The sequence below is a fragment of the Sebastes fasciatus genome, chromosome 9, assembly GCF_043250625.1.
Source record: "Sebastes fasciatus isolate fSebFas1 chromosome 9, fSebFas1.pri, whole genome shotgun sequence".
In the NCBI taxonomy this organism is placed as follows: Eukaryota; Metazoa; Chordata; class Actinopteri; order Perciformes; family Sebastidae; genus Sebastes; species Sebastes fasciatus.
The window spans coordinates 25,037,831-25,063,981 of record NC_133803.1 but is presented as its reverse complement, the minus strand read 5'-3'; the positions used below and the strand labels follow the sequence as shown (position 1 = coordinate 25,063,981).

The window sequence follows — 26,151 nt, the reverse complement described above, 5'->3', positions numbered from 1 at the left end:
ATGGCGTGTATGACACTGCCTTATAGAGTGCGTTTAAGGTGAGAGGAGATGGACACGGTGGCCTATTTCTTTCCCCTTAGCAGCTCCAATTTGAAGCACCGGCAGGACACATTGTGTTCTGGCCCAGATACACCTGACTTCTGTGAGTCCTCACAGGTATTTAGGACAAGCACCAGAGCTGTATATCCAGTTCACCAGTCAGGTGTGCGCTCACATGATGCCTCAGCCCGAACCCACATTTCAAAACCCCCTTTATCTTTACACAACACTTTGAAATCGACTCAGATACATCTCCTTCGACACCTGTAAGTAGCAGTGTGACTGTTTTTTATAGGCCTCTGATCTATGAAGTGAAGGAGGCTTGTTTGCATACACACTCCCCCGGGGTGGAACGGGCAGCTGGAAAGGAGGAGCCACTGTCAGATTTAATAGTGTCACATTTCTGTGGCCATTCACCGCAGAGCGTTTCAAGAATGAGAATATGGATGTGTGTGTGTGTTTGTGCGCCACCGGTGAGTCCGTGTGTTTGCATGTGCTTAAGTAACCTGGTTACTGTTGGCTGTCTGCAGCAATCTAAGATCTTAAACGTCATGTAAATGAGAAACTCAGTTTCCATTATTGGGTTAAGGGATTAAGCCACGTGTACACTTAACAGCAAGCAGGTTACTTTCTGGGTTTTTACAAAAAAAACTTGTGCATGACTTCGGACAAGGGAAGTATTTATAACATGAGTAACATTATTACTTGTATTGGTGCATCCTAGTGTCCAAAATAATTAAATCCAAAGCTCTTGGTTAAAAAATATGGTTGGGGGTAGGAGAGAAATCAGATTACTGACCATGTAAACACAGGTTTTGCAGTAACACGGATGTTAACGCTCTGATTTCCTGCCATAACCCGATTTCTCCCAATAACCTTGTTTCTTGTGTGCATGTGATCATAATGAGTGTGACAAACCCTCTGGCTACACAAGTGAGCTCAAAGCTCAACATAAAGAAGTACAGTGGTGGTGCGCGGTGTGGCCGGCAGTCCTGTCCTGTCCTCTTGCAGTACAGAGTCACCTTCCTCTGACCTCATTCTCTCAGATACAAATAGCCTTCTGGAAAAATTCTAATCTCAGACGAACAGCCTTAAAAAAAAAATGCTATCATTTTATTAGCAGTTCAAAAAGTTTGCCTACTTTTGTAATCATAGAGATAGAAATGTAAGATCTTACGATAGTAGATTAAACTGTGTTGCTGTTCTGAAGTTAAGAGCATATATCTGCTACTATGGATTTATTATTTTGAAGGAATTATTACTACAACACATCATCATATAGATCATTATATCACTGGATGTTGGCTAAACGCCTACCCAAAACAGAGATTGTCCAATCATAGTTTAGCAACTGTAACTAGGCACAGCATGTCTGTCAAGATTTCTCCACATGTTGAAACTGAGGGTGTATAAATCTTTGGATGCCCATAACTATCCTGCAGAAAAAGTTGCTATTCCAGCATTGGCAACAGCTGCCTACACTGCAAAGCAACCCAAAAATGGAAGATGGACTTCAAAAAGTGCCGCAGCCAAAGGCTCACGGCTTCGGCTACTGTTAGCAGAAGGCTACACTATTAACAACATTTTCTCTCCATCTCTAAAAAAAGGCCCTGACACACCAAGCTGACGGTTGGCCATCAGACAGTTTGGGGCCGCTGGTGAGCGTCTGTCAGCCTAGTTTTTTCGGTGTGTCCCGCACCGTCGGCTCTAGTCTGCCTGTGTCTGAGTTTTTTCAGCCAATTCAGCATGTTGAATCGGCGGCGGAGCCCGTCAGTAAGAGAAATCACTCTGACTGGCTGTTCAGCTTAAACGAATCAGAGCACGAGAAGAGAAACGGAAGTGAGGAAAGCAAGCCAACGAGTAAAGTCAAGACTAAAAACTGTCTGGGCCTTAATAGTTTAGCATTCTGCGTGAGCAGTGAGATCACCGCTGCGGTGCACCAGTCATGACGAGGCTAAGCTAAACTATTAGCAATATTTTCTCTCTATCTCTGAAACACTTTGCCGATATTGTAGCTTGCTAAAAAGTCAACCAAATTCATTGCATCCAGCTTGAATAGTTAGCGAGTTACAGCTGATGAAATCTGCCAGTCATTTCAGCCGTAAAAATGTCTACCTCTTTCTGAATTTTGAGTGTTAAATCTTCCACTGTTTTAATTATAAACTGTATTTGTGCCGTGCAAGAGTGAAAAGCTTGACAGGCGTAGTAGCAACAGTAATTGAGGGGGCTTAGGGAACAATCAATACTCCCCCTGTAACTTTTATTAATTAACTGAAGCTAAAATCTTAAAGATTGAAACAACTTTGACATAGAAACAATGCAGGGATGCTGAGATTATCTGAAAACTGGTTTTAATTGGTTTCCATGGGATATAATGTCTGGGTTTGCTGCTGCTGAATTCAATGCAGGAGCCCAGTGTTTGTCTCACTACACTGCACAGAGGCCTCCCCACAAACACAGTCAGATACAGTACTACACACACACACACACACACACACATCCTGCGTAATGAATGGGATTACAGAGAGTTTACATCTGTCAGTCTGTCAAGTAACTTGTGTTGACTTTGTGATTTGCGTCCCGAGTCTTTATCCTCCTCATTTGCTACGAGGTTGCCTGAGCTTGGGCACGGTGAAAAAGTACTTACAGTTTCATTCACGTTTCCCGGAGGAATTGGCAAAGGCGAGAGTGCTGCTTCTCTTCCCTCTGTCATGAATCTAGTTCAGTAATCGAAGCGGTGGGAATTAACTGCGCGCGGGCTGAAAGCAGCGATGTATTTCTCCATAAAAGCACTGTACGACCCGACAGCCAAATATTGAACTAACCTAACTGCCGCTGCAAGGCTGCCTACAGGTAACACTTTTGTTTGCTTTATTAGACGCTCCTCTTATCAGTTCCAGTCTTTAATTTCCCACGACAAAGACAAGGGGATTTATGGACAACAACAAACCTCTCTACAAAGGTCGGGAAAGTGCCAAAGCAGTGACAAAAACAGCAGGAAGGAAAGACGAAACAATCTGCAGGTCCTCCTCCACCCGACCACTTCAATTGCATTCCCCGGGTCCTAATCCATTCACAGACGCACACACCTCAACAGGCAAGAGCGACCTTTCTTCCCTCTGTTGCCACCTCAGCATCAAGCTGAGCTCATCTCTTTGAAGACGCGCTGGCACTCGAGCCGCTACAACTGTCATCGCCTGCACATCACCTGAAGCAAACAAGGTTACATAAGACTGGCGAGATGGGCAAAAAGAACACACGAGGCATTGTCAACTATTTAGTTATTGTATGTGATGTGGAAGGATTTGTTTAAAAAAGGAAAAACCAGTTGGGGAAAAAGTGACATCTATACCCTTACAATATGATTGATAGCACAGCACTTTGACATGCAAGTAGAAAGAACAAAGGTGTAAATAATAAAATGAATAAAGGCTTAATTATCTGCAGGGTGGTGGTGATGATGTGTGTGCTGGCTCGCTGTCACACTGTCATGGCTTACAGGGACAATTGAGTAGAGCGGAGCCATCGTTAATGGTATTAGTAACACCTGCGCTTTTCCTACTATCAGAGTCAAAGTGTCTGCTGTGAAACAGAGCCTACGCAAAGCTGTCGGCAGCAGAAGGTGCAGTCACTCAGATGTAAAAACATTGTCAGACCCGACTTACCAGCAGTTTGTCATTATTATCAGAAGCGGCCAACTATGAAGCTGTTAATATGACATCAATTTAAAATGTAACATTGGAATATTATGGGGAAATGTCAAGTATATAATGTAGCAGGGATGTCATGATACAAGAAATTTAGAAGTCCATACCAATACCAGTGAAATTACACTATTCTTGATACCAAGGCAAAAAAACTAAACAAAACAATAAAAGACGTTTCACACCAAGCATGGATTTTCGTCCGAAAAAAAACGCACGAAAATGTATAAAAACTAATTTTGTGGGTTCTTATGAATGCTTGCACACCACTGCGGAACATTTGCGCGGGGAAAAAAATATTCGGACGGACCTCGACTTCAGCGGATTTCCGCCTGCAGAAATACAGTATATGTTTGACCAATGAAATCCTGATCGCCGTTAGGAGGAAACTCATTGTGAAAATGGAACACGGGAATGCGGATAATTTGCACAGGACCCGGTGTGCATAGTTGTCAAATGTGGAAAATTTGCATGCGGATGGGCTGGTGAGAAACAGCTTTAACAGCTTGTACTTCAACATACACTCCTTTATTACTGTGGTTAATTTCCTGTCTATTCTCTATGTTATATTGCTGTGAAAACATCTCCTTCAAACAACTGTATATATTCATGTTTCTCGCTCAGTCGCTTCCACACAGTGAGGCATACAGCTTATTAATTAAACACTGGTATCAGATTGGTACTGAAAAAGTCGTATCGGAGCATCCCTACCTCAAATTTTTGAACACTACATTAGCTACATGTTTATTTTGAGAGTGTTGACAGTTTGGTACTTTGGAAATAAACTGTTGCTACATTTAATCATTACAAGCGTTAAGTTTCAACAATCTGAACTGTGGCCACCCTCCGCGATCAGATGACTGCAATATGACCGGGACAGTATTCCCCACCTATTGCGCGTTGTGGCAGGAGGCCAGTAGCTGCAGGCAGCCATGAAGTTGAATAAAGAGAGTGAAAGAAATTGAGAGTCTGTAACAGGGATGAAAGAAAGTGAGCGCCTCAGTATTCAGTGCAAGTAATCAGCCATCTCTCTCAGCGTCTATCTTTATCCTCAACCAAATCTGCTTTCATTGCCTCACACACTTATCCTTGACGGGAAGAGCAGTCACGCACACACACCCAGACATTCAGATACACACACACACACACACACACGCCTACACGGAGAATAGAAGTTTATCGTCCACAGAAGTGGAAATTTGCCTTTGGCTTAACAAGGATGATCAAATGCACACAACAGCGTGACAACACAATAAACAGACAACACAATTAACAGCATCTTCTGCATGCACAATCGCTCACACATTTAGTAAATCCTTTGGAACAAAAATAACATGTACACCAGATCTGAGGCCATGCTCAATTAAAGCAGGAATTTGTCAATTGTGCACTCCCTCCCTAACGCTGTAGTACATTCACAACAAGTGCCCTGTTGTGCAAAAAATGCCACGCTACTGCTGTTCCAAGTTGAGATGAGGACTTGGAGAGAGTGAAGCGCTCCTTTGTCTGGAGTGGAGCCTGCTGAATAGTTTAACTAAACACTCGCTACACTGACTCAGTCAGCTCCCACTGTGTTAACAACTTTGTGGAGTAAACTTCATATTAGGGCTGCATTTTATATTGTTTTCTTTACTGGATAATTTACCGATCATTTCCACAACTCATTCGGTCTACAAACTTTTTTTAAATAGTGTCTTGTTGTGCTCACTTGTGCTTAAACTCTGACCAGCAGCCAAGAAGCCAAATTTTCCATTCAAGAGGCTGCAGCAGTTGTTTGATATTTCTGCTTGAAAAATGTCTTAAACAAACAATGAATCGACTAATCATAAGTGTTCTGGACACACAGCTGCTCACAGTTTCATCATTAATGACTAAGGACATGGTGTTAACCAGTGGTGGAAAGTAACTACGTACATTTACTCAAGTGCAATTCTGAAGTATTTGCACTTTACTTGAGTATTTCCATTTTATGATACTTTATATTTCTATCTCATAGGGAAATATTGTACTTTTTACTCCACTATTTATTTTTAACTTAACTTGAGTTGCTAGTTGTTAGTTATAATCAACAAATACATTATTATGTATCATTAAAGATTAAGATGAGACTTTATTGATCCAGAGGGGAAATTCAGAATCTACCCAGCAGCATATAAAGTCATTAAAATTACCAACCTTTACCTACTGCAACATTAAAGTGATGGACACATTAATGCATCAATAAATTCCAATAACAGAACATAAACTATTCTGAAATGGGCCATTCTGCATGATGAGCAGTTTTACCTCTAGTACGTAAGGTATATTTTCATGCCAATACTTTTGTACTTTTACTTAAGCGGGACTTTTACCTGTAACAGAGTATTTCTAGGGAGAGGTATTCCTACTTTTACTTCAATAAAAGCTCTGAATACTGTACTGTACACCACTGTTATTAACAGTGATTTCCAATCTAGGGGGTCAGTAACCCCCTTAAGGGTCACAAGATAAATCTGAGGGGTCGTATTAGGAACGACAAGAAAAAAAGACACAAGACACACCGCAAAAACTAGGCCGACAGACGCTCATCGGCGGCCCCAAACTGTCCAACCGCTGACCGTCAACTTGGTGTGTCAGGGCCTTAAAGCTCACTGACGTCACAATATATCTCACTCGTTTCATCCCTACAAAAAATGAAGTGTAAAAACAACATGATGTGGCTTCATGGGGGTTTATGTGCTGAACTATTCAGTGACTTCGTACAGCCTCCGCTGTAGTCCAGCACATCTGAAATTTTAACAGTTATTTAACAGCCAAAAGAGAAAAACAAAAGACTCCTCTCAAAGATCACAGAAATGCTCAAGTGTCTAAACCTAGACCAGATCGGCATGCATGCTGTTGTCAAAGAGTTCCAGTGAGGAAAAACAATGCCGAAACTAGCAGGATGTGCACCTCAATCAATTCCACAGCCTTCCTTTGCTAATCAAACTATCTGCCAAAAAAATGCCCTTTTGGCAGCTACGCTTGGACATCAACCTGACCGCTTGATTATGTTTGCAGCCTTTAGAGCCAAACGCTGCTCTAATATTACTGCCTAATGTAGGCCATATGCTGTTTTCCAAGAAGCCAAGAGATACTGTTTCTAAGAGACCCGACAGGCAGCAAGAGACATCTAGAGTCTAAGTCAGCATCCACAATGCACTGCAGCACGGTTTGCTCAGGCTGTTATCAGCAGCTCTTTGAAAGATGAACAGGGTAAAAGAGAAGCAGCTGCTTTACAAAGACTAAACTATGCAGAATCAGTGCTTCACAAGTGTTCAAAGTGATCAAGCTGACATTAACAGTTGTCTCTCTTTAATGCCCTCCACCCACTTTACCTACTGTTCACTATGCATTCAGCAGAGTGTTTCAAGCTGCATAAAGGGACACACTCTTGAGTACATCCGTGTAACAGCAATATTGTATGAATGCATCAAACACACCTTTGCACCAAAGAACAGACTGGACCTCAATCTATGCATCTATGCAGCATGATAGGACAAAGGCAGGTCAGGATGATGGTAATGATGCACCGGCGCTTGACTTAGCGAACGGAAATTGAAATTGAAGCGCAGATGTTGTTAGTTTTTTGTAGGTCATACGTAACTGCCACCTGATTCATAGACATATTGATGATAGGAGGGTATGTAAACTAACTTCTGTTTGATAATAAAGATGGTGTGCTATCTCTCTCTCTCTCTCAGCACAAAGTGGAGAAACGCACCATCTCCGCCTTGAGAGGTTCAGCCCTGTTTCAAGGTTTCTCCTTTAATCACACAGAACAGCTACAGAAACAGAAATTCTCTCTAATATATTAACCGATGTGGGCTTTGATCAACTGCTGTAAAAGGCGAGAACATACCACTCCTGTTCTTTTATTGACTAAAAGCTGCAACCTTAATTGGGTTATCCTTGTATGTAGGAACTAAACACACACACACACACACACACACACACACACAGAGGCCATATGACCACATCCCTGCAGTGAAGTGACCTAATTTACTCAAGTTTTGCCTGTAACTTGGCCAGCGCATCGATGATGGCTCTGTAGCAACACTGGATTTCTGTAGTCTATCGCAGAGATTCAGGGTGCACTTCAAAGAAGCTTATTTCCCATACACTGACAAGATATCGTGAATTAACATTACTTCCATGCATGACACTAATCTTGTCTTAATTATGCAATTAACTATCTGTCTTCAAATAGTCCATATTTCAAAGGGTTCATTCAGGCATTAACGTATTTTCCCAGGCAGCAGATATTCCTACTGTGACTGAGTGGTAATGCCTCTCATTTTATCTGCACATAGGCTAATTTGAAGTGGAAACTTTGTATGCTGTCAGTGTGCAGTTATGTGGGAGTTATTGTGTGTGATGAAAATACTAATTTGAGGTTACTTAGCATCTTTTGTTATCGCCTCTGGATAAAAGCACTGTCAAGAGAGTGTAGCTTGTCTATTAAGTTGGACTTCCTCCAACATTTCCAAGAACACAAAAAACAGCCTTTTGTTAGATAAATGTAGGCAACAGGCTACTCTTCTTCATTTCTTTTTTTTAGGATAAACTCCAGCAGGAGTTCTTCTACGAACATTTAAAAGTAGAAACTTTGACAATTTAGCACAACACAATAATTATCTCATTAATCTCATTTTATCTGCACATAGGCTAATTTGAAGTGGAAACTTCGTATGCTATCAGTGTGCAGTTATGTGGGCGTTATTGTGTGTGATGAAAATACTAATTTGAGGTTACTTGGCATCTTTTTGTTCCCGCCTCTCGATAAAAGCACTGTCAGAGAGTGTAGGGGCGGCAGTAGCTCAGTCCATAGGGAACCGGCTTGGGAACCGGAGGGTCGCCGGTTTAAGTCCCTGCATGGACTGAGTACTGAGTGTGGATTGGTCGCTGGAAAGATGACAGTTTGCCTCTTGGGCACTGCCGAGGTGCCCTTAAGCAAGGCACCAAACCCCCAACCCGCGCTCTGACATCTCTATATAGGTCCTGTTTGTGTGTGTGTGTGTGTGTGTGTGTGTGTGTGTGTCCTGTATATAACAGAGGGAACAAATTGAATTTCCCCTCAAGGGATTAATAAGGTGCCGTTCTTTCTTCTTCTGTAGCTGTCTATTAACTTGGACTTCCTCCAACATTTCCAAAAACACAAAAACAGCTTTTGTTAAATAAATGTAGGCAACAGGCTACTTCTTTGTCTCTTTTTTTAGGATAAACTCCTGCAGGAGTTCTTCTTCTACGAACATTTAAAAGTAGAAACTTTGACACAATAATACAAGCTAGTGCTCACTTGAAAGATTAAATAAGGACACTATACATCACATAACACGGTTGCAACTCTTACTTCTAAAGTTGTGTTATTTTATAGGGTTTTTTTGGGCTTTACTTTTCCACACAATAACACCCACATAAGGCAACACTGACAGCATACAGAGTTTCCACTTCAAATTAGCCTATATGCAGATCAAATGAGAGGCATTACCACTCAGTCACAGGAGGAATATCTGCTGCTGGGAAAATACTAATTTGAGGTTACTTAGCATCTTTTTGTTATCACCTCTGGATAAAAGCACTGTCAGAGAGTGTAGCTTGTCTATTAAGTTGGACTTCCTCCAACATTTCCAACTCATTAATATATATATAAATGTATATATATATAGGTCCTGTTTGTGCATGTGTGTGTCCTGTATATATAACAGAGTGAAAAAAAATGTATTTCCCCTCAGGGATTAATAAAGTGGTTTTCTTCTTTTGTAGCTTGTCTATTAAGTTGGACTTCCTCCAACATTTCCAAAAACACAAAAACACCCTTTGTTAAATAAATGTAGGCAACAGGCTACTTCTTCTTCGTCTCTTTTTTTTAGGATAAACTCCAGTCTTCTTCTACGAACATTTAAAAGTAGAAACTTTGACAACAACACAATAAAACAAGCTAGTGCTCACTTGGAAAGATTAAATAAGGACACTAAACATCACATAACACAGTTGCAACTCTTACTACTAAAGTTGTGTTATTTTTAAGTTTTTTTTAAGCTTTACTTTTCCATCACTTACCATCCTCCTTCTCGTCGAACACGGGTCTCTTAGATGAACTATTGGCTCCCATCCTCTTCTTCCACTTGCCCCAGTGAAACATTGATGCTCAGATTGCATTCCTCGCCTCTTGAGGAGAAACTACAGCGTGTTTTAACACCCCCTCCTCCTCAAAAGACAGTGATATACTAACCGTACATTTCAACCCAAAACCGAGTCCCGTTATTTCCCTTTAACGGAGATTTATTCTGTGAGCGCCGCGACTTGAACTCTCTCTCTGAAACCAGAGGAGAGATGAAGTGCAACTAAGCAAGTACCGTTACCGCTGTAGAGATGTGTGTTCACAGAGAAAGACTGTTCGGTTTGATACAGTTGGACGTATATAATATAAATCTCTCGGTGCCGGTAGTGTTCAGTTGTCTTCCGTAGCCTGCCAGCCAACACGAGAGACTTGTGTGTTTTGTGTCGGAGCTGAGAGTAAAAGAGCTGCGTCAAGTTAGAAACCGTTAGGTAACCGGAAACAAGGAAGTCATGGAATGTTGCCTTCAAAATAAAAGCTTGTGAACCAATAGTAAAACGACACTATAGTATCACCTGGTATCTCAGTTAGTGTGGAAAAAGCAGATGAATGGCTGAGATTGATAGTAAGTGCCTGGCAACGACTTGTTGCGAAGTAAATGCAATGGAACGGGGGAGGGAGAATGCAACATTTAGTAGCTGAATGTTATCAATAGCATCTTTAAATGTGTAATTACAGAAAGTGTATGAAACCCATGACCAAAATAGTCATACATTCTGTCATTGTGAACCATTTTTCAGTATAATAAGTGAATATATTGTAATTTTAATAATATATTGTTTTTCTTTTTAATTTTATAATATGTATGAGGAAAATGTTGATATTCCCAACAGCCTCATCTTGTTCCTCTGTCATTAAGCCTTTGCATTTACTGCATTATGTTGCCCACTTGCTAGCTTGCGAAATTTTTAGCCTCTGTGGCTTCTAGACACTGACAGTAACGCTATATTGCCGTTGCTTAGCAGCGGTGTTCTCACGACTAAACCACTTGAACGCCAAGCATATCGTGTACATGACTCTTCATGTTGTAAACATGAGCTCACAAGTTTCATTTGAAGGCACCATTTATCTCTGTGGAAGACATCTGACATTCGATTCCCATATCTAACAAGGGTTGTGAACCAATAGTAAAACGACACTGGTATCACCTGGTATCTCAGGGTCGTCAGTTAGAGTGGAAAAAACAGATGAATGGTTGAGATTGATAGTAAGTGCCTGGCAACGACTTGTTGTGAAGTAAATGCAATGGAATGGGAGAGGGAGAATGCGACATTTAGTAGCTGAATGTTATCAATAGCATCTTTAAATGTGTAATTACAGAAAGTGTATGAAACCCATGACCAAAATAGTCATACATTCTGTCATTGTGAACCCCACTTTGAAAACCACTGGCCTAATGCAGCCTGTAGAACATTAGGCCAACAATAATAGCTCAGTATAATTAGGTCTTCTGCATTATCTATTCATTCTAACTGCTCATTGTATCATCTTCAGTATTTATATCTTGAAGGCAACCAGATATCCAGTATCCCAGATTCAATGTTCATCCGCTTGCCAAACCTTCTGTGGCTGGACCGCAGAAATAACCAAATTGCATCGCTCCCTGCCGAAATTGGCTTGCACAGGTAGGTTACTTATGCAACTGCCCTTTGAAAAACATGCTGATTGATTCCAAACCCCTCGGCCACCATGGGAGTATGTTTCTTTGTCACATTTCAGAACATTTTTAGATATTAATTTTTCTATTTTAGAGTTCTGTTCAGTAGCATGTGCTCTGAAAAACAACTTCCTGACTCCAAAGTTTGTTTGTTGCCTTAAGAATAAAAGCTTAAATATTACAGACGTTAAGTCATTGATGCAATGTGACTATGTAGGCCAGGGGTCAGCAACCTTTACTATCAAAAGAGCCATTTTAGGCAACAACAAAAAAAATACGTCTGGAGCCGCAAAACATTTGACACTGCAAATTTCCCCACTGCGGGACTAATAAAGGAATATCTTATCTTATCTTATCTTATCTTATATAGAGCACATAGATAAACGCCTTTAGTGGGGATAAAAAAAAAGATTTATATATTTAAAAAAGCATTCAAGTTTCGTTTCATCGATCAGTCAACGGTCGCCAAGGAGATATTTATTGTGAAAGTGATAACCGGAAGCGACCCACTAGCATCCTGACTAGCTTGACACATGTGAGAGTAGTGTGACAGTTGCTGGCCAGTGACTGTAGTCGACGTAGCCCTGTATCACAGACTGTCATGCATATCAACACATAAGGACCAGCCTCTGTAGGTGAAGCCAGGATAGCTCTCAGTATACAAACTAGAGGAGGAGAGGCTTCCATCTCCATCCATCGCTTGTTACCAGCAGCAGACTGGTGCTCTCCTCCTCCTCCAGCACCAATGAACCTCAGTGACATCTTCCACAATCTCATTAGGAGATGGATGGGTGCTTCCGGATCACTGAGGGGGGGAAAGGGGATTTTAAACACGCTGTATTCAATATGCACTCTAGGTTTATTTGCTCTGTTGCACTGCACATTATAAAGTACATCTCTGCAAAGGTTTTTTTTTATTAATTGTCAATAATCAATAGAACAGTAACTCTATACAGGGAAAGTTGATTTTTGTTTTTCTGAACAACACTCAAACCGTGACACAACACATCAATCAATCATACCTAGCAACAACATACACACAAACAGCCACAGCTGGCCACAAAAGACCTAACTGATTCTCAATCATGGATACATACAATTCAAATTGTAGAGAATACAACACAGGGAGAGTATCCGCAAGTAAGTCATGAAATAATAAGAGAAGAAGAGAAAAAAAATTTTTTTATATATATATATATACATTTAATTACATTTAAATTGATTGATTTATTCATTATTATAATTATTATTTGTATTATTATTATTATTATTATTATTATTATTATTATTATTATTATTAATAATAATAATAATAATTTATTTATTTATTCTATTTTTATATATATATATATGTATGTATTTGTATGTATGTGTGTATATGTATGTATGTGTGTGTATGTAGGTGTGTATTTGTGTGTATATGTATGTAAGATAAGATAAGATAAGATAAGATGAACCTTTATTAATCCCCGGAGGGAAATTCAGGTGTCAAGCAGCAACATCAGCAAACAGAGTGAAACACAGGAGAGGTAAAGGTATACAAAAATTATAAAAACAATAATAGAGATATAAAAGACACAGAGTGAATGGGTGAACATAGTGTGTACAGTCCGTCAATAAATAAATGTAGTATGTGCAATAAATAAATTGAATACGTACATATGTGCAGTCTATAGAGTTGTATATATAATATATGCTAATAAATTGTATATATAACAATAATAAGTTGTATATATAATATATGCTAATAAATATATAAATGTAAAGAACAACCAAAAAAAAAAACATGAAGTAGAGGAGTAAATAAAAGGCAGAGTGTTATGTGTTGTTGTGGTTGTCTCTTAGGCTGTGACATTTTAAAACAATCTCAGGTTGGTGATACATTATGGATGCAGTTCGCCTTTTGTTTGGACGTGGACGGCTGCCGTAGTTTGTGTTGACCTCGTTGCCATGGTTACGAAGTCGAACTCCTGAAGTGATGAAGAGGTGTCTAAAAGTTAGCATGACATTTTCTCCTCTACAGTAACTCATGTTTGTTCGTTTTATAAAGTGTTTATTATTTTAAGAAGACACGGAGTCGCTTCCACAGGGCTGCGAGTACGTTTAAGGTACAGTACAGTTTGCTAATGTTAATAACTAATGTTATAGTGCAGCAGCAGTGAATGAATGATAGTTAGCTGGCTAGATAACTTAGCTAACTAACACATGTTTTCCTCTCTAACATGCTGTTTAACACGCTAAAACAGTGTGTGAGATATTTTAGTATGTCTGAAACCTTAGTATGAATCCAATAGTACGTGAATTACATACTATTTAAGGTGAAACATTACAGGATGCAACGCTGGACACTATAGACCTATATCCTCTTGGGAACTGAGGGAAAAAAAGTGTCTTCCAATTTCTTTTTTTTTTATGATTTCCTTAATATTTAGGGTTTAAAGAAAATCTTACAATTTAGACTTTTTCAATTTTATTTACATTTTTAATTTTACAGCATGTGTCCTCTGTAGTGGACCACAGGCCCATTTTAATGATAAAAGACAGCTTATATAACAGATTATAAAATAAGATAAGATAAAATAAGATAAGATGAACCTTTATTAATCCCCGGAGGGAAATTCAGGTGTCAAGCAGCAACATCAGCAAACAGAGTGAAACACAGGAGAGGTAAAGGTATACAAAAATTATAAAAACAATAATAGAGATATAAAAGATACAGAGTGAATGGGTGAACATAGTGTGTACAGTCCGTCAGTAAATAAATGTAATATGGGCTGTAGAGTGATATTAAACCAAAAATACATTCAACTTGATTGAAAAACTAAAAAATATATCATTCTGGATTCATGGTCACACAACCTATAAATTATATTTACAGTAAATGGGTAATTCCATGTAATGTAACACCCATAATGCACACATATTGCTATGTATCACTGACGTGTATCAGTGATCATTGAGGTTTGAAGATTTCCCAAGTAGAAATACAATTTACCTCAAGAATGCAAAGTTTGTGCTTATGATTATTGGAAAACAGGAGCCCATAACACTGGAATTGTCCCAATGATGCCCAGGATGTCCTTTTTAAAATACACCAGGGGTTGATAGAGTAGCTCAAAAGAGTAAAAGGGGATACATGTGGACAAAATGTCCACTACAGAGGATACAAGTCAATGGGCTGGGTCTCAGGAAGATATGCTGGACACTAGGGCGGCATACATATCCCAAAGTGCAATGCGGTAGTGACAACAACGTTCATAACAGACTTTGACAGACAGCTCTGTAACATCAATAACGCTTCGATTTAAATGTAAGTAAGATTTCACTTTGCTAATAAATATTTTAAAGGTCCCATATTGTAAAAAAGTGAGATTTTCATGTCTTTTATATTATAAAGCAGGCTTAAGTCCTGTATACATACTGTTAAACTGTCAAAACGCTCAATAATACGGAGAAATACACACAGCCGTATTCAGAAACTGTGCTTGTGAAACAAGCCGTTAGGATTTCTGTCCATTTGTGATGTCACAAATATACAATATATATATAGATCATTACACAGTTTTAAACGTAAACATTCTAAATGTGTCCCAGTTTATTTCCTGTTGCAGTGTATGTGAATGTCATCAGCTGACAGGAAGTAAACATGGACCCAAACTGTTGCCTAGCAACGCAATTCTGTTGCAATTCCGTTGAAATGAGCTCAAACAGAGCGTTTCAGACAGAGGGTAAATACAGGTATATTCAGACAGACCGTATGAGGAAAATAAAGGTTTTTTTAACATTACAGTATGTAAACATGTTCTAGTAGAAACACAAAATACAAGTATGAACCTGAAAATGAGCACAATATGGGACCTTTAAATTAATTCAGACTTTGTTCACATGAGGTTGGCATGGGTTACCATGGTTACACGTCTCTAACCGGAGAGGAGGCTCTCAGGAAGTGACGTAAATTACTGCTCGGTGCATCCGAAAAGATACATACTACTATTTATTCACACAAAAGTATGTAAACCGATAGTACACATATTGAGTATGTACTGCATAGTATTTCAGACAAAGACCTGGCTTGTAGGCAAGTAGAAGTATCACGTAAAAGTATTCTGTATTCAATCGAAACCACTGAATGTGATACTTATATGAACTTTCTCATTTTCAGACACAGGTCGAACAATGCAGAAAAATACCCTGAACAATGAACACTAAACAGCTCAGCATCACTTCTACAATGTCTTCCCCAGAGGAGCTGAAGCAGGAGGAGGTTTCCGACCTGCAGCTCAGTTTTGTCTTTGGGAACACTAGTGTTGTCAAACCACAGACCCCCCACATTCAGCCTGAGGAGGCTGAGCCACAGGAGCTCCCTGAATATTATTCAGCAGAGACATTATGTCTGAGGAGAACTCAACTCAAATATGTTGACGAAAGTATTTTGAAAAATAGCTCACTAAAGGTCAGTATGGACTTCACACTACTCATCTGCATACGCTGCAGTGGTTTTCATGCAAGAAATCAGTAGCCTTAACGCAGTGGTTCCAAAACCGTTTTAACATCAAGGACCCCTAAACTGACACAAATTAGACCAGAGACCCCCATCTGATTGGATTTTTGCTTTTAAAGGTCTTATTGATAACATTTTTATGTAGACGAATATTTTTCTTTAAATTAATACATCCACAGAGCCGTTAGAAAGGTGCCAAATAAAAGTATGGCTTTCCTGAAAAAAAAAAAAATGATTGTGAATTAATTATTTAAAAATGTTTGGCGAGTCCAAAATGAATGTTTTGTTTTGGTGCCTTCAAATGGGGTTGTGTTTACCGTGTGCACGAGAAGAGCCCATATGAACGCCCCCCTCTTGTGGTATTCACGACCTCGTAAGTGGAACATGTCTGAAAGCTCAGAGTTCACGAGTTGTGACGTGTTTGTTGACGTTGTAAGAAATGGCGGAGGCCATGGAAGCTCATTTTTCAGTACATAATAAGTGAATATATTGTAATTTTAATTATATATTGTTTTTCTTTGTAATTTTATAATATGTATGAGGAAAATGTTGATATTCCCAACAGCCTCATCTTTTTCCTTTGTCATTAAGCCTTTGCATTTACTGCATTATGTTGCCCACTTGCTAGCTTGCAAAATTTTTAGCCTCTGTGGCTTCTAGACACCGACAGTAACGCTATATTGCCGTTGCTTAGCAGCGGTGTTCTCACGACTTAACCACTTGAACGCCAAGCATATCGTGTACATGACTTCCCATGTTGTAAACATGAGCTCACGAGTTTCATTTGAAGGCACCATTTATCTCTGTGGAAGACATCTGACATTCGATTCCCATATCTAACAAGGGTTGTGAACCAATAGTAAAACGACACTGGTATCACCTGGTATCTCAGGGTCGTCATTTAGTGTGGAAAAAACAGATGAATGGCTGAGATTGATAGTAAGTGCCTGGTAACGACTTGTTGTGAAGTAAATGCAATGGAATGGGAGAGGGAGAATGCGACATTTAGTAGCTGAATGTTATCAATAGCATCTTTAAATATTTTATTACAGAAAGTGTATGAAACCCATGACCAAAAGAGTCATACATTCTGTCATTGTGAACCCCACTTTGAAAACCACTGGCCTAATGCAGCCAGTAGAACATTAGGCCAACAATAATAGCTCAGTATAATTAGGTCTTCTGCATTATCTATTAATTCTAACTGCTCATTGTATCATCTTCAGTATTTATATCTTGAAGGCAACCAGATATCCAGTATCCCAGATTCAATGTTCATCCGCTTGCCAAACCTTCTGTGGCTGGACCTCAGAAATAACCAAATTGCATCGCTCCCTGCCGAAATTGGCTTGCACAGGTAGGTTACTTATGCAACTGCCCCTTTGAAATACATGCTGATTGATTCCAAACCCCTCGGCCACCATGGGAATATGTTTCTTTGTCACATTTCAGAACATTTTTAGATATTAATTTTTTCTATTTTAGAGTTCTGTTCAGTAGCATGTGCTCTGAAAAACAACTTCATGACTCCAAAGTTTGTCAAAATGAGATTCTTTCTGATCATTTTGTACAATTTCCTTGTGTTCAGTTTAGGCATAGCCCTTGCGATCATCTAACCATCTGTGATTTTGTTCATGTAGATCTCTGAAAACAATACTTCTGGAAGGAAACCCCATCTCAGAACTTCCACTTGAGTTGGGTGAGTTGCAAACAATGTCTCTTTTCTTTGAAATAACAAGCTGTCATCTTGTTTCATCAGTTTCAATAAGCCTCACTGGCAGCAAATTTAGAGCAAGATTGCATGCAGTGATTACGTAGTAGTTATTAATAGAAATAATACACAATAGAGGATCACATGTGTTGCTTTCCTCTTAGCTGTTGTCACTAAAACTGTTGCTTATACACTGTTGCTTCCATGAACAATGCATTAAAAGTTCGGTGTGTAGGATTTGGCGACATCTAGCGGCGTGGTTGCAGATTGCAACCAACTGAATACCCCTCCACTCACTCATACCTCTCCAAGACTGTGGTAACGTGAGCCACAGAGTGCAAAACGGTGGTAACGCCGTTCTCCTCGCTCAGAGGTCATCCCTACTATGATAACTCCCTATGTAGATATGGAGGGCTCATTCTAAGCTAACGAAAACACAACAATTCTTAGTTTCAGGTGATTATACGCAAATGAAAACATTGTTATGAATATTATATTACTTTTCTGCTAAAAGATCCCCCTAAATGCTACACACTGTTCCTTTAACGCTGGTAATCAAGGAATATACATTATGTAAGACTCCTTCTACTGATGTTCTCATTGTAAAAATTAATCTGGATGAGAGAGTCAACTCAATGCAAAAAGTGTAACCTGTAAACATATTTCTAAAGGATTCTTTATTTTCCCCAGGAAATGTGATCACCCTCAATGGCCTGAACTTGAGGAACTGCCCCATCACTTCCCCTCCACCAGACACTGTGAACCAGGGGCTCCAGAGCATCCTGCAGTACCTCAGGAGTGCTATGGCTGAGCGGCCAGTTAGCATGAGAAAGAGCCCCCCAGGTGAATCAAAGGCACCTTAACTTTGAACAATGCAGCAGCAAGGTGTTTTAGTATAGCCATCTGCTCTTTTTGTCAAAGATAGAACGGCTGGACACAAAAATAGCTCCTTGCCCTGGTACCACTTCACTGGTGTGACTTCTGTTCCCTTGGAGACGGCGCGTGCCACTCGGCTGACTCCCCCCCCCCCCCCCCCCCCCCCCCCCCCCCCCCCCCACCCCCCCCTCCCCCCTCCGTTCCAGCTCTGTAATATTTTTAGCCAGATGAAAATGATCGATAACCTTGTGGGCTCTAAACTCTGTCACTAAGCACTGTCTGGTGGTAATCACTGTGAGAAGCCCAAGACAGCCCTCCACAGGAGAGGCTGCTGCTGCACAATGAGCAGAGCCAAACCCCTCAATCACACGATTTATGTCTCTGCCTACGAGGTTATTAACGAAGACAGGGCTCCAGGTCTCCAGGGGGTAATCTCCTTTCATTTAATTGGCTCAGAGTATAAGTTTAGCACATTTGAATATACAGTGATACTGCATCGTCACCAGCTTTGATAACATGGAATATTTAGTCTGATTATCCTAAATGTGGGTAAAAGTTACATTCAGCCTCTTATTTTTATACTTCAGGGAACGTTTTACCTGCTATTATTAGTTGATTTGTTGCTGGCATATCTTTGCTGCAGTTGGAAACAAACTCTGTACTCTATCAGTAATCCTTGATTCATCCTGTGCTTCTACCAGCCAATGTAGCCGTAGCCAGCGATGGTTGTTGCCAGTATTGGCTGCCCCCACATTATACTTGTAGCTGCCATGGTTGTGGTTTCATTGGTAGAGTTGCCAGTGGTGGAGAAGCTCCAGTTGTCGGAGCTGATGGAGGAGCAGGACGAGTCGGTGGACGAGGACGAGCTGCAGAGGTTCAGGGAACTCAAAGACAAGATGATCCTGCTGGACAAAGCTGAGCTGGGCTCAACAGCACAGGGTGATAGAAACCCAAAGTCACACCTTATCCCTGTCATCAAAAGGTGAGTACAAGTATTTGACTGAAAGGAATAAGAGGTTTTTGAACAGGAAATTGCGTTTTCTCTGTTATAGTTTGACATTTTGGGATATATTAGCTATTATTCAAAGAGTTAGAAGAGAAGATTGATACCACTTGTACATTGAATCTGAAGCTACAGCCAGGAGATGGTTAGCTTAGCTTAGCATAAAGAAAAGAAACAGGAGGAACCAGCACCTTTAAAGCTCATTACTTAATTAAATATATCTTGTTTGTTTATTTCATACAAAAACAGTGCAAAAAAGGCAATTCTATACCATTTCTTGGCTGGGACCAGTAACTTCCTTGAGTCTACCCTAGTTTCCTGACAAGTGTTGCTGGCCAATATAGACCATTTCACAGTTGTAAAAGGTATCTTTCCAAAAGGGTTCCTAGTTGCAGTGTATAGTTACGTCCAAAATTCCATACTAACAGTATGTGAGATATTTTAGTATGTCCAAACCTTAGTAGCGAATCACATTTCCAGTGAAATATTACAGTATGCATACGTTGGACACTATGGTGGCATAAATATCCCACAATGCAATATGGTAGTCATGATAACATTCATAACAGGCCGTGGCCGGCAGCTTTGTAGCGTTAATAACGCTTCAATGTAACTGTAAGATTTCACCTTGCTAGGCGTGGTATATATTTTGAATGAATTCAGACTTTGATTCTCACAAATCATTGTTTAGGTCACATGAGGTTGGCACAGGTTACCATGGTTACATGTCTCCAACTGACAACGTATATTACAGCTCAGTGAGTCTGAAAAGATACATAATACTGTTTATTCATACAAAAGTATGTTGAACGAGTACACATATTGTTTATGTAGTGCATAGTATGCAATTTTGAATGCAGCCTATGTGAATGACATCAGCTGACAGGAAGTAAATATGGACCCAAGCTGTTGCCTAGCAATGCAGTTCCGTTGAAAGGGTCTATAACCCCCTGTAAAACAACAAGTTGTCATTTTGGCACTTCAGTTTTTAAACAGATTGAACAAATGAGGTATAACATGTTGATAAGTGAGCTTCAGAGGTGCTGGTAGGTGGATCTTGTTATCTTTGGACATTGTTATGCTAGCTGTTTCCAGTCTTTATGCTAAACTAAGTTAGTTAACCATACAGATATGTGAGTGGTATTCATCCTCCCATCTATCTGCCAAAAAGCAAATAATCGTATTTCCCAAAATGTCAAACTATTCCTTTAAAAAAGAAAAAGGATCCACATATCCAGCCTGCAAATTTCTGTTGGGCATAAATCGTTTTCCACCTGTTCAGATATACTGTGCAATGAAGTCTGAAAGTGTTATTGGCTATCTGATAGTAGGACAGAGGAGGTGGATTTGTTTTGTTTCAGTAGATAACTTTTGTGCTTAGGTTTGGACTTGTGCATGGCATGGTGCCTCGGAAAAAGGATAGCAAAACCCTTCTTAATGGGATTCTCCAAAGAGGAGACCAAGTGATAAAAATCTCCCAGCCTGTCTCCGCCGGGACTCAGAGCTCAGGAGAGCAATAAAAATAAAGCATTTTGTTTCAATTTATCTGTCAGAAAAAAGGCGACTACCAAGGCCGCCGTAATTCCCGAGCTGCCCTTGTTTGACACTCGGCATCGGAAGAGGCCAGAAGAAAGGAGGCAGGCTGCAATGAAAGAGCTGAAGGAGAAACAGGCTATTCTAGAGCAGAGAAGAAAGTAAGTTCAACCATAAAATACCCATTTACTATCCTACTGCACTACATTTTGACCATTAAATTACATTAGAGGAATTGCACAAGGCAGTTAATACCAAAAATTAGACAGAATGTTGTTTCATAAATGCCCAAGAGACAGACAGTAGGGAATTCATCCTATATCCACAAAGTAAATATAGAAAGAATAAGCAATGTTTGCAGACCCCTTTGCAACCATTTTGAAACAATAGCCCCCTTGACATAGATCTATTACAGTGCATTGTTATCCGGCTCTCCCACAGAAGCCAAGAGGCACTTTGGAAGATCACACAGGAGGAGAAGAAGAAAGTGTCTGTGCTGGAGAAGAAGAAAGTGTCTGTGCTGAAGAAGCATGCAGAACAAAGAAAACAAAAGGTATGTGTGGAATAAATCACTTGAATCTCCACCGGCCTACCACAAGGAGGCAGTAGAGCACTGCCTCTGTCACACCGGGTGGAGGACAATAAATATGATAGAACATTTTGTTAATGAGTTTCCAGGTAGCAGCACAACCAGAGTCAGTGATCCTTAATGATGGTATTTAGGATGGTGCTGTGGAAGGCAGCCACAGATGGCAGAGCTTGTGATGGAGTGCGCCGCATCAGTGATCGCACAGCAGCAACATATAGCTATCAGAGCTGACGTATACACAAACTGTAGACAATGTAGGTGGATGGTTTTGAGTGATTTGACTGTCAGCTGCATCGCCATGCATACAGATGAAGTGTAGCGTATAATGATTGCATTCAAGCAGCAGCAGAGGTGTAAATGTCCTCTGGAAAACACTTTAAAAACCAACCCCGTTTGGGTAATTTGACACAATGAGGCTGTTATGTAACTGCAGTTGTAGGCTGTTTTTGCAACAGCTGTATCATCCTATAGCCTATATGTACACAAGCTCTGCACTCTAGAACAAAATACTGCTGTACATGATCACAAACACCCCCTCTCTCTGTTACAGGAAGCAGAAGCAGACAGAAGTGATACTCAGAGTCAGACGTCTTGCATATCCATCACAGAGTGTGAGGAGAACAGGTAAACAGGAACTCAGGGTGAACAAAATACTCCAGACCAGAAATAGTAGTACACAAGAACCTGAAACCTGAGCCAGTATAAGAATCAGACCTGCTGCATTGGCCAGGAATGTCTTTTTTTATTGTATCAGTATGACTGGTTGCTTTCAATTTCAATTCAGTTTTTTATATATATATATATATATATATAGCGTCAAATCATAGCAGAAGTTATGTCGAGAGTCTTTTCATATAGAGCAGGTCTAGACCGTACTCTATAATTTAGAGACCCAACCAGATGAGCATGCATTCTTGTGCGACAATGGCAAGGAAAAACTCCCCTTTAGCGAGTAGAAACCTTGGGCAGAATCCGGAATCTGCCTCGAGCTTTGACACTGAATGTACAATAAAACTGGGAACATCTTCCTGATATTCAGTCGAAGCTGCAGAAATCAACATCTCAATGATTAAAACATGAATGCTTCTGTTTATCTCCATTACCTCCTTTGTACAATTTAACAGCAGGGCCTTGAGAGACTAGCAAGAGTACACTAGATTTTTTTAAATGATCCAGCTGAAAAAACGAACCCAGTGTTGCCAACTCTTCCAATGAAAGTAGCTAACAGCACCAGCTCCAAAAGTCCCTCAATCTAGAGAGAAAGTCGCAAAGTCGGCAACACTTTTAGTTTCTGTTCTGTAATAATGTTGCACATGTGGAATTTGCACATTGGTTTATGACCTCATTTCATTTTATTTTAAAGAAAAATTGTAACTTGCACACTTTTCTAATATATAGTATGTCATTGCACACTTTGCTATTGTATGTAGTATGCTATTGTTATTCAAAGTTGTAGTAGTCTGGTATATTTATATTGTATTCTAATATATTCTTTATATTGTGTTTACTATAGATATTATCTCTAGTGTTGATATGTATATTTATTTTATATTTACTGTTCCTGTGCATTGTCTGGATTACCTGCTACTGTAACACAAGAATTTCCCAATTTGGGATCAATAAAGTACATCTATCTATCTATCTATCTATCTATCTATCTATCTATCTGTCTGTCTGTCTGTCTGTCTGTCTGTCTATCTATCTATCTATCTATCTATCTATCTATCTATCTATCTATCTATCTATCTATCTATCTATCTATCTATCTATCAATCTACACTGACAGTCCGTCCCTTCAGGCCTCCCTCCAAAGCCATTCCCCCGAAATTATCATTACGAACATAAACATATCATATTGAACGTGAATGGCGAACATGGCTATTGTTAGTACTCAGCCTGTCTACCGGCCTGAACGAATCGATTGGTCGGGCTTATTACAGTCCTGCGACATCCACAGATACTGGATTTTTCTTTTTTTTCGTCAAAGCATTTGATTTATTGATTGCTGTTGAGATGTAATAAGAATTTCAACAAATATAACAAAAATGCATCTAAAATCTTTACCAACCCTGCCTTAAATAAGGGAAATCGATACAGCAATATATGTTCATCTTAACAGTGTAACTGATGAAAAGACTACTGTGCATACTGTATCTGGTGTATACAACTTAAAATAGTGATGCGGAACAGCCTGAGCTGTAGGAGTACAGAGACTACAGGTCTAAAAGTATCCACCAAATGGCTTTTTACATTGTCTCCTATCATCAGCCATGCATATGCAGGTGGAGAACTAGAGACCCCTAGTGGACAAAGAGAGACCATACACCCACCACAGAGCATCAGCAGTTTCTTTTGTTCTTCTTGAGCAACATTATGCCCAAAAACAGAGGACCCAGATCAGATAGTACACCTTAGAATGAATAAATCTTAACTTAAGTGGAAAACAGTCACTCACAGTCTTGCAGTTTTAATCAGTTGTCTACCACACCTAAAGGCTATACACCACTGGCTTCTAAATATTCAGTATTTTGGTATGTCATTGACCTTTGACCTGTGTTTCCCTCCAGATCAGCCCGTGTGATGGAGCGGCAGATCCGTGCCCGTGTTGAGACGATCCAGGATAGACGCAGGAATCCCAGGGTCAGGACCACCGAGCAGTTGGCAGCGACAGAGCAAGATTTGGAGGAGGTCAGGCCTATACTTCATTATTCACACAACTCATCTATATTGAACTCATATAATATTGATCTGACTTCGTTTTTGTTTTTTGTTTGAATGTCAGATGAGGAAGCTCCAGACTAGGCTTCTGGAGAGGAAGAGAAATCCGGGAAGAGATCTTGGAAAATGTTTCACTATCATCACCGGAGACACCTGGCCGAGTTTCACTGACGAGTAGCAGGATTTATAATATCTGTTTGAGTTTGGAGGTATTAAATTCGTACTCAAAATTCATTGTAAATACTAATACCTTTATGAATGAACTCTTATTGTACAAATAAAGATCACGGTGCTGTTACTGAGTAAGTGGGTGTTTTGAAATTGTCTTTCTTTTGGACTTTTGCCAGACATTATACAAACTAGTCATGTTTCCAATTTACCTTACCTTATTATCATTTAGTGCCTCTAATATGTACAAAGCAAGTCTGGTATTTACTGTGTGAAATGAAGCTATCCGGTTGTTAAATGTTACATTGACTCACCAGAAATAATAGCAGAAGCCTCATAATCCCTGTGTCAACTATAAAAAACAAACTGAAATACCACCACACAATGTCAATTAACCAAGGCTTGAAATATGAGGTAAATAAAGGTAAACCTGACCTCAAGTCACCTATCATTTATTTTCAGATTATGATAGACCCACCTTTTTAGTCTGACATAAATAATAATAAACAATCAGAATCAGATTTATTTTGCCAAGTACATACAGTACATAGGAATTTAATTCTGGTTTTATGCAGCTCTCTCTATGTACTTAAACAGAATAGAAATAACAGCTAGGAAGATAAAGGTAAGGAATAGACAGGACTGTTATGTACACAAGTAGTGAAAAAATAGGTGTGTATATAAATATTATATAAATATGTATGAAAAACACCAATAACCAAGAATAAAATAAAATGTCTCCATACAAGTCAAGTGGACGTTGTAAACAATACAAATAGTGCAAAGATGAATACAAATTAGTAGTGGGTAGATTTGCAGCAAGATACGTATACATTTTGAAGGATTTAAAGGGCATTTTGCTCTCTCTATTTACTTATACATAATAGAAATAACAGCTAGGAACAAGACCAACAAAGCTACACAGATAAAAGTGAGTAATAGACAGGACTGGACCTCACAACAGCCTGTTCTTCCTCCTGCCCTCTGGTAGAAGATACAGGACCCCCAGGACTCCCACCAGCAGACTGAGGAACAGTACTGTATATGTTCTTAACGTATATGTTCTTTATATGCCTCGTACAAAGTATTTCCTTTTATAATTGCAATATAATTTATTATTTTTAATGGAGCTTCCCAGCAAAAAGCATTTCACACGATTGTACTTGTATAACCGGCGTGACAATAAACATCTTGAATCTTGACTGTTATGTACACAAGTAGTGACAAAATAGGTGTAAATCCCACATATGTAGGTATGTATATTAAAAAAAAGCACCAATGACCAAGAATAAAGCAAAATGTCTATATACAGGTCAAGTGGAAGTTGTAAACAATACAAATAGTGCAGAGATAAATAAAAATGAGTAATTGGTAGGTTTGCAGCAAGATAGGTATACATGCATTTTAGCAAATAGCACATTTAATGCTGTTGTGAAACTAATTGTTGGTTACATTGATGAATATTTAGAGGTCAAATTTCACCACCATATCGCTTACAACGTGTTAGACATTG

General features: G+C 39.5%; 2 protein-coding genes across 3 annotated transcripts in view; one reads left to right on the top strand and one right to left on the bottom strand.

Annotated features, from left to right (window-relative positions):
* Window positions 1–10,294, bottom strand: part of stk32c (serine/threonine kinase 32C) — an 83,923-nt gene extending 73,629 nt beyond the window's left edge. The window contains exon 1 of the mRNA XM_074646898.1: window positions 9,825–10,294. Within this exon, the coding sequence (XP_074502999.1) occupies window positions 9,825–9,906 (82 nt within the window). The 5' untranslated portion in view covers window positions 9,907–10,294. The remainder of the gene's footprint in view (window positions 1–9,824) is intronic.
* Window positions 10,295–13,485: 3,191 nt separating this feature from the next.
* On the top strand, window positions 13,486–24,778 carry LOC141774313 (leucine-rich repeat-containing protein 27-like). Of its 2 annotated transcripts, XM_074646889.1 has the most exons (11): window positions 13,486–13,647; window positions 15,702–15,992; window positions 17,267–17,397; window positions 17,681–17,739; window positions 18,442–18,594; window positions 19,420–19,609; window positions 21,184–21,324; window positions 21,605–21,716; window positions 22,303–22,376; window positions 24,320–24,440; window positions 24,535–24,778. In XM_074646889.1, exons 2-11 carry the CDS (start codon window positions 15,738–15,740, stop codon window positions 24,646–24,648), a joined length of 1,350 nt encoding a protein of 449 aa, XP_074502990.1. In that variant the 5' UTR covers window positions 13,486–13,647; window positions 15,702–15,737; the 3' UTR covers window positions 24,649–24,778. The 2 variants fall into 2 exon arrangements, 1 of the variants encoding a protein (XP_074502990.1); XR_012595299.1 differs by lacking the exon at window positions 22,303–22,376.
* The last annotated feature ends 1,373 nt before the right edge of the window (window positions 24,779–26,151 follow it).

Bases quoted from the DNA above. Each gene is read 5' to 3' on its own strand.
- LOC141774313 (XM_074646889.1), top strand. From the start codon at position 15,738: ATGAACACTAAACAGCTCAGCATCACTTCTACAATGTCTTCCCCAGAG. The intron at 19,610-21,183 runs GTGAGTACAAGT...TTTATCTGTCAG, and splicing joins CTTATCCCTGTCATCAAAAG to AAAAAAGGCGACTACCAAGG. The intron at 21,325-21,604 runs GTAAGTTCAACC...GCTCTCCCACAG, and splicing joins ATTCTAGAGCAGAGAAGAAA to AAGCCAAGAGGCACTTTGGA.